Below are 9,311 nucleotides of genomic sequence, written 5' to 3'. Positions count from 1 at the left end.
TCTGTAAAATCAGTAGTACTACAGGTTCAGAGTAAACAAAGGGAAATCAACAGGAAACGAAAGACTGTAATTTATGTGCCGTGTCTGATGAATGTTACAGCAGGAAAATCACGTATGTGGCGTGCTAGTTCCTACAAATTTGTGGCATAGCAGAGCCACGTATGTGGCATGCCAGCTCCTACAAATCTGTGGTACTGTTTTGAAACAAATTCATGGCATGTACGGGCGTACGTTGGATCTTTCTGGTCAGTTATGTTATGCTAGACATGCAGGTACTCAAATTCTTTATAGTGGTATCGTAGTGATTACATGTCAAAGTGAGCATTCATCATCATGTACAAACTACAGTGTATGAGCATTTCTAGTCAGTTCAGTGCTACAGTTGAGCTGGATGTATTATAAATGCAACAACAGATGCACTGTTTAGTTTGTGAGTCAAGTGAGGTGCATATAGCACAGTGCCAGTTTAAACTGTTTGAAATGTGTAGCTTTGCTCTGATTTTGATTGTGTATCAGTATTAATATGTTGAGGAACTTGTAGCAGTTTTCTTTGTGTTTGGCTTATGTCTACCACACAGCAATTTACGTCAAGTTGTTCTTTGTCACTGTCAACTGTAGAGGACTGCAAATTCACTAGCTTTGTACATTGACGCGGTCCCACCTAATCAGCTCCATCCAAATGCTCTTGAATGAGGTTGCATATTAAAGCAGGGTTAATTTGTAGTGTACTTCTTGGAAAATGCAGCTGAATGCAGTTTGTTCACAGACCATTCCTTAAGAGTATTGCTTCTTGGTGATTTTAGTAACAAAAAAAGTAACAAATGGGTGTAGTGCATGTATGCACACACACAAGCCCACATGCATACGCACAAAAGCAATGTTAGTGTACTCCAGCTGTTTTGCACCTAGAAAAGCAAGTGACATTTTGGATAAACTTTGAAGCAGTGGCTGCAATGAGCCCCTTATTTTTCATCTTCTGTAAATGCCATTCTTGTAGTAGTAAGCAGTCAATGTTGAAATCAAGAAGGGGGAATCAGTGTGTTCCAACAAGCAAGTGCATATTTAAACCAGATTATGAAAGGCGAGTTCTGAGCAGTTTGCATCCTAACATGTGGTAAAGATATTGCGATCAATGTGACTGAATATATGCAGGATGAGGTTATTCTTTTATTTCTTTTTATTTATTTCTTTTGTTTTTGCCCTTTGTGTGTTTTAACTAATCAACAGTGATTTGATGATGCTTTCGTCTGTAGACGCAGGCAGTTTTGGAGACAAGCTTAATTCTAGCCTTAATAAGTTTTCAAGATGTGATACATGTATTTGAATTATAAAATGTTGGTATGTTTAACAGGCCAATTAAAATCCAGTCAGTATGACTTCTTGCACCTAAAAATTGCTGACACAGAAATGTATGTGTGGGTTCAGTGCTCAGTGCTATTGTCTTGAGTGAGCACTTAGCATTTTTTTGTTCTTTTTCCATTTGTACTCGAGTGCGATTTTAATGCTACAGTAGTAGGGATGTTGAAGTGTGTGCCACCATTGAAAAAAGGACTTCATTTTTCAGCACTTTGCTTTGTTGGCAGGTAGACAGCTTTGCAATTTGGCATCAGTAAAATAACAAAATGGGGGGGGGGCACTATCATGGAGTGTCATTCAAAGGAGTTACAATGTAACATGTTAATCATCAGGTCAAACATTTTATACATTAAATCAGTTAGATGCCTGTGAATGCACTGCATGAACTCGACACTCTTTATATGGAAATATCAGAATACAAGTAATTGACAGATTGGGAGAGTTACGTTTGCAGCAGATTAGATGTCTTGTCAAGGGGTTTGCAGTGAAGTGTTTCAAGATAATTTATTGGCCTTCGTCGTGGAAGGAGCGATGGGGAGGGGTTGGGGGAAGGTTGTCAATTGCTGTGCAGTATGGACATAATCATTATCTAGCACAGAAGGTACAGTATGCATTTTTGTTCCTTTAGCTTTGCCAAAGTTGCTACAAAATTCTCCATCATAAACCCATTCATCAGTGGAGGAATACTTAAAAGAGTGAGGAATAAAAAGGATTCATGGCGTACATTGTAACTTGATGTGTAAAATGACTGTCCAGTGCTGCAATGTGTTTTTCCAGAGGCAAACAGGCAACAGCTGCGATTTAAAAATTGTACGTATGGTGTATGAAGCAAGTGTGACTGTAGGGACTCGTACATACATGTCATGTACATGTTCCTCCAAAGATATTTTCCCAGTGAGTTAGTTGTCTAGAGTATCTTTAAGTATATCGAGGATTGGAATGCCAATCGATGTGAGATTGGATGTTTCAGGAGTGTAGGTTTTGGACCGACAGCATTGCACTGTGTATGATGAAGATGTGGTATTCTGATTGAAGCTGTCAGAATATTTTGTATGTGTAATATACTATCTGTAAGATTTCATGTTTTGTGTAAAACTCTTTGATTTGTGTTCGTTTTTTCTTTTGTATAAAGACTGGTTAATGAATTTGAGAACCGAGTTGTAATTTAAAAAAAAAAAAAAAAGATAACAAAGATTGAGACTTGTGGCAAGGCTAGTCATACATTGTATTGAAATTTGTGATATGCAGCAAGTGCTGTAAATTACCAAAAGTTGTGAAAAAAAAAAAAAAAAAGATTTTGCTCTCGATCCTAGACATGGTTCATAGTTAAGATTTTGATTTTCTGTTCATATCAAAAAGAGCCATCTGTGTATGTGTGGTAGTCGGCTGTTCATAGGCAAGCAAAACCACCCTGTTTCCGTGTAGCAAATGACATTGATTATCTATAATCTATCAATAAATATTCAGTCTACCACCACAGTACAAAGAAAGTTCCTTCATTGTCTCTGTGTTGTCTTATGTTTCTTGTGCATCTATTATTGTGATTGCTGTTGCAAAGCAACATTGCAGTGTAGGGCTTTTCTTTAATGCAAGCAAGAGCTTATCGAACAGAGGGGTGAAGGTGGAAGTGTGAGTTTTCTTCAATTTGTCTCCATCAACAAATGGAATTTGTAAGATTGCAGCTGCTGATCTATAATTTCAACAAATCCCTCTGCTTTACAATCTTTTGCTTTCATTAATACCTTGTCCGCCTTGGACTACTTATCATAACAATGTCGGAATTTCGGAGCTTGGGTAATTGTTCCCAAGTTCAACATGTCACTGCCGGCAATCAGGGATAGCCCAGTGGCAGTGTCACTGCCCAGAAAGCGGGAGATGACAGGTTTGAGTTCTGTGGTCCTTTTTCTTCCGATGAGTTTGTTTAAGATTAGCAGTTGCGATCTTGATACAAATACATGTACACTGTATTTCTTTTGTAGAGGGAGACAAATTGAAGAGAACTCACACCTCAATGTAAGGCTAACTATAAAAAAACTCTCCAAATTTGTCCTGAACATATCATGCAAATCTTCAAAAAGTTGGAGATTTGACCGAGTTTGAAAACACCTTGATATTTCTTCTGACTGCTCATGGTCGGGGGTCATCCCTTGACCTTTGACCTCATTAAAAAATGTGGAGTCTCTGTGACTGGTCAGAGTGAGATGTCTTTACACGTAGCAATACCACCAACTGATGTAACTAAATGAGGTAAAAGTTTCATGAATTTATAGACCGATTTGGGTTCGTTGAGGGCAGCAGACAATTTGTGGCACTGGGCGCAGCCATGAGCTCATTTTGCGGTGTCTTAGTCCCCCCTCCCCCCCCCCCCCCCCCCCCCCGGCAACATGTTTATCGCGCACTTGTAACAAAGGTTCGCGCATTTAGCAAGCATTCGCGCACTCAGTACGAGACGCCCATTGGCTAAAACAACCATGCATCAGTTTTTCATTCCGTGCGCTTGAGAGGGGTGGGGGAGAGAGGAGGGGGGGTCGGCTGAGACACCGCAGTAATGGCGCTGCCCATGCCAAAAATACACATAGCGCGTCACAGAATCGGTCTATACAGAAAATAGACACAGTTCTGGAATTGAGAAGTTTTAGTGAGACGAGTATAGTGAATAGAATGATCAGATTAATGCAGGATAGAAAGAGAAAGAAAGGGAAAGATAATAGAGATATCATGAAAGTGTTGGTTGTGAGAAAGGTGTAGAGATAAAAACTAAACATAACCCCTATGTGCATTTAAAATTAAATCAAGTAAATTATACCCTACTATTATACACAACGATCACAAGTGAATAAAGCATTTCAACACATCAGCACACACACACACACACACAGAAACATACACTCGGTCAAAATACAGGAGCACGCCAAAGGCATACACTGTACAAGTCTCACCGGAAATATACTGTAATCTTGCACTGCAAAGTATAATAATAATTTCAGAAAAAAAAAACAGCAACGACAACGACAACAACATGAGACATAGAGGTACATGTATTCCCTCTTGGGAAAAGCCATTTTTTCAATTGTACACATATTGATTATTTCACATGTATTGCTTAATCAGTACAATATAGGAACCATACACAATAGGAAACTTGTTCCACTGTGATAAAAAAGAAAAAAAGAAAAAAGAGGAAAATCAAATCAATTTGTCCAAGACTTTGTGGAATAAGATTTCTAAATTTAATCAGTATAGGAACCACACACAATAGAAAACTTGTTCCATTTTGACTGAAGAAAGAAAAAAAAAAAGAAAAACAAATTAATTTGTCAAAAACTTTGTGGAATTAAATCTCTAAATTGTAATTACATGTGCTATCAAGACAAATGACATAGTCAGCATCTTGTACACTGTATCAAAGTGGCCTAAATCACTACAGGTGTATCAAACTCCTGTGTACTGCAAATGTCTGTCCAGTTGTACAGTACATACAAGTGAATGTGAAAGGGACAAGTGTTTTGCAAAACAATGCATAATTGTCCAGGTTTGTAGTTTCCTTTTTTTCATATCCATATTCATACCAAAAAAAAAAAAAAAAAAAATCTTTGATGACAGAAAATACCGAGTACCTTCTATATTACAAGTCACCCAAACTGACATTGAATTACGTGTAAAGATGTACATGTATTCAGGTTCAGGCACTGTTTCTAATGTTAACATCTATTTTTGCCATAACTTTGGCAGGGCTTCAGTATGTCTAACAGCAGTTAATTCATGCACTGATATAGCAATGCACCTGACTCTGTTGCATTTTAACCCATTGAATCATCTTTACAATCTATTTTGGAAGTCCCCCATTTATGGCTGGCATAATTATAAGCTGCAGTGTCTTAAAACAGAATATGTCGATACCAACATCTGTGACCCTGTAGGGATCTCACACAGAAGTCAGCTCTCCACGGAAGGACAAGTATTTGTGCATAAAATGAGTAGCATAAAATTGCAACTGTAGAAACATAAAATGTACGAACAAGAAAATCAGGAAGAATGACACTGAAGTGTATGTTACACCTTGCATAGTCTTTTTGTATCTATGAGCCAGTTCATAGTTCCACTTTGAAAGGTCATTTTTGATTTTGCGACAACAGGAATGTTAGTTAAAATTAAGTTTTTAGGGCCTAAAGTACCATGATGTAAAGATTATTCATGTTTCCTTTACATTTGGTGCTTGCCAGCACATCCATCTGACAGCAGCAGAGCATGTCGTACAAAGATGATTAAAGAAGACCAAGTTACAGTCCTGAAACAAAGCCTAAAACAATTTTTCCCTTTTCTTTTTCCTTTCACTGTGCTCCTTTCAAAGTGATTTTTCTCACTATAATCATCTCCATGGCACTGTTGGGTGAGAGAAGTGCAAAAAGCAAATATTCAGAAGCACTTCAGGTGACATTTTAAATGATGGTTTGAATATTACAGTTTCAAGCTCCTGCGTGCAGCATGGTGCACCTACACTTGCACTCATGGGTGAATATTGTATAAGCAGCACTCAGCTGACTCTGTGAACTAACTTTGAATATAATGAAACTTTACACAAAAGCAGGTGCTATTTCAAATATCTGTAATCATTACCTTATGTTGAACTACAGTATGAGTAAACTTGTGAAGAAAGTTACAGACAGGATACTCCCAAAGGTGAAGAAATTAATTTGTTATTAAGTATTGAGATGTTTTAAAAGGTTTAAACAAAGATCTTCTGACTTTTTGAATGATTTTGAACCTAACTGGCCAGAACTTTTGGGTTTAATACAATGTACATGATTGTACTTTAATACTGATACTTAAGCAAATATGACATGTCATACATATTAAGTGAGAATTTAGGAATGAATGTACCATATGTTGTTGGTCAGTCCTGAAAAAAAAAAAAGTACAGCTTTTGGGGGCAAAGAACATTTTTGTACTACTGCCTACAATATTGCACGGTCTTATCCGTAAATGACACAGTAATTTGCCAAACTCGACATGTTCCAGATTGCTAGCCTGGCCTGTGTTTACAAACATACAAAAACAGCAGTGTAGACCACATACACATTGTTCCTACTAACAACTGATAAGAGTATCTGTACATCAAACAAGACACTACGGGAGATATCATTTTTCTACGAGGGGAGATATCATTTTTCTACGAGGCAAGATGAGCCACACAATTAATCTCGGTGAAATTGTCATGCCACAGTGATCAAAATGCATCATTTCAGTGAGAATATCACAACTACATGGCAGTTAAAAAAATTGTAGCCTGCCTGATTGCCTCAAAATTTTGTGCGAGGATAGAGGATGAAAATATAATTTACAATTTAAGCTGTATGGCTGACTTTATAAAATCCATAAGGGAAGTGCATAATGCCCCCTCCCCCCCCCCCATTATCAGAGTTAGAAGACCCAGTGAGGCCCACTGAGTATGCCTGTGCATTGCACACATGTTTGCTTATGCTACCCTCCAGCATAAGGCAACAGTGCTCTTTCAAAAGTAGAGGGTAATAAATAAAATCTGAAGTTTGTTATTATCCCTCCTACCATGGTTTTTCCTTTTGTTTTTGTTCCCCCTACATACTCTTTCACCCTAAGAGTGTTTCCTATACAACACAGTAGCCTACATTTTATTCATGATTCCACCGGAACTACAAGGTATCAAGCCTGGTCCAAGCCTGTCAGCGGGAGCAGTGTTTCTGACGGTGAGATTTAGCATGTCTATCTAGAGAAGTCCTCCGAGTAAATGACTTGTCGCACTCCTGGCAGACAAATGGTCTCTCCCCTGTGTGGATCGACTCGTGCCGCTTGCAGGTCACCTTCTGCGTGAACCGCTGGTCACAGAACCGGCACTTGTGCGGCTTCACACCAGCATGGATCAGGCGGTGCTTCTGGAGGCCATTTTTCTGGGTGAAGCCGTTGCCGCACTCCGGGCAGATGTACAGCTCGCCAGTGTGTGAGCGCTCATGGCGCAGGCAGGTGGATTTCTGGATGAAACTCTTGCCACACTCCCGGCACTGGAAAGGCCGCTCACCAGTGTGACTACGGCTGTGACGAATCAAGTTGCTGCGCTGGATGAAGTCCTTGTCGCAGATTGGGCAGATGAACAGGTGAAACTGTTTAGATATGTGCAAGCTGCCCCTTATTGATGAAGGCTCAGAGTCTCCTGCAGGGCTGTCCTGAGGTAAAGTTGAGTCACTGCTGGAAGAGGGCTTGTCCAAATCTCCATTCGGTGAACACATTTTTTCATCTGGCTTACTAGATATCATATTCATCTTTGATGTTAAGTCAACTTTTGTTGACTTAAAACACTTCTTGTCTACTCCTGTTTGACCAATGGCGCACTGGTCGGTGAGACTATGAGTTGCTTTTTGGTGCTGCTCTAGCTTCTCGAGAGTTGTAAATCCCTCCCCACATTCTTTGCACACATGCGGCTGTGTCAAACGCATGTGCGTTACTTCATGTCTCTGTCGCGTTGCCTTCTGCCCAAAGCATTTGCCGCAGAACCTGCAGGCATAAGGCTTCTCTCCCGTGTGCACGATCAGATGGCGGCGCAGGAGGGAAGGGATGTTGAAGACTTTCCCACAGATGTTACAGGGAAATTCCTTCCTCTTACCCTGCGTTGACATTTTGTAATTTTGCTCTGGCATGTCAGACTCTCCTCCGTCTGGTCTTCTTTCCTGGTTGGCACCCTTTACAAACTGTTCACCAACTTCCTGGAGGCAGTTTCGGACATGCTGCTCACCATCCTTGATAGGGAGGGAGCTCTGGGCGTCCTCGCACCCCTCGACCTCCACTTCAGCACTCCCCATCAATATGTCACCACTGCATTTTTGTGATTGGTCAAACTCCGACTTGTTCTCCTCATTGTCGCCTTCCGCCATCTGATCTTGCTCTCCTGCATGTGCCTTTTGGTGCATGAGCAGGACACGCATCTGGTTGAAGCTGCGTCCGCACTCCTCACATGTGTGCTGCTGTCGCAGGTCCATCTTGCTCATCATGCCAAACAGTTTTCCTCTCGTTTTCCCAACAGTGCAGCCGGCATTCAGCGCCTGGAACCGCCCTCCTGGGGCGGCAGACCATCCGCATGTGTCGAGATCACTGCAATCAGCCCCGTGCTGCTCAGTGGCAGCACTTGCAGTTGATATTTCACCACTTCCACCTTCTTTGTTGTCATTGTGATTTTCATGTTCATCCTCCTCCATGTTAATAACATTATCAGGCCATATTTGAGCTCTCCGAATCATACATTCATCATCCATTTTCAATGCTTTTGAGGTTACACAGGAAGCCTCAATTTAGTCCCTTGTCAGTACCATGATTGTCTTCCTCTAATAATCTCTGGCTGCACCAAATACATGTACACCTGTACAGTGTAGCTATCATCAAGAGCTACTGAAATCTCCCTCTTTTGTGTGATCACTTGGCCAAACTTTGTACACTTCAGATGTTATAACTATCAAAAGTTTCTTCCATTTTCAGTACAGCCTCATGTACGTATCATACTTCATATTCAGCGGTTCAAATTCACAATTACGCACAAAACATGTTCCAGCAATATATATAGATTTTGCACGCAATGATACTCTGCTTAAATCACTCTTTGGAATGTCTGTCAGGTTAATACATGTTGCACAACTTCACTGTCCTGAATTTGCCTGCAAAAAAAAAAAAACATCATCTGTCATATAGTGTATTAAGAAACTGATTACTCTGCCCACTTGAAGGCTTGATCACACTACAAGAGATTAACAGCATTTGAATGGGCATTCAAGCATCAAACCACAGCAAAGTGCTATCATCAGACTTGCTCACAAAGTTTCCAAAAAATCCATTGTATGTAGTTAACAGCTGATCAGAAACATCAATGCTGAATTCTCAGCAGACAGGTGTGCAGCTACAATATGTAGTTCCCGCTGCCCGAAAGCAATCAGACA

General features: G+C 40.2%; 1 protein-coding gene across 1 annotated transcript; it reads right to left on the bottom strand.

The window, feature by feature from the left end:
* Nucleotides 1-6,789: 6,789 nt before the first annotated feature.
* On the bottom strand, nucleotides 6,790-9,017 carry LOC140229997 (uncharacterized). Its single transcript, XM_072310195.1, has one exon. The coding sequence runs from the start codon at nucleotides 8,634-8,636 to the stop codon at nucleotides 7,056-7,058; it is 1,581 nt and encodes a 526-aa protein (XP_072166296.1). The 5' UTR covers nucleotides 8,637-9,017; the 3' UTR covers nucleotides 6,790-7,055.
* Nucleotides 9,018-9,311: the final 294 nt, after the last annotated feature.

This window comes from Diadema setosum, chromosome 6, assembly GCF_964275005.1.
Source record: "Diadema setosum chromosome 6, eeDiaSeto1, whole genome shotgun sequence".
Lineage (NCBI taxonomy): Eukaryota > Metazoa > Echinodermata > Echinoidea > Diadematoida > Diadematidae > Diadema > Diadema setosum.
This window is presented reverse-complemented; position numbering and strand designations above follow the sequence as displayed.

What these genes read in the sequence shown, in the direction of transcription:
- LOC140229997 (XM_072310195.1), bottom strand. Translation starts at nt 8,636, where the DNA reads ATGGATGATGAATGTATGATTCGGAGAGCTCAAATATGGCCTGATAAT.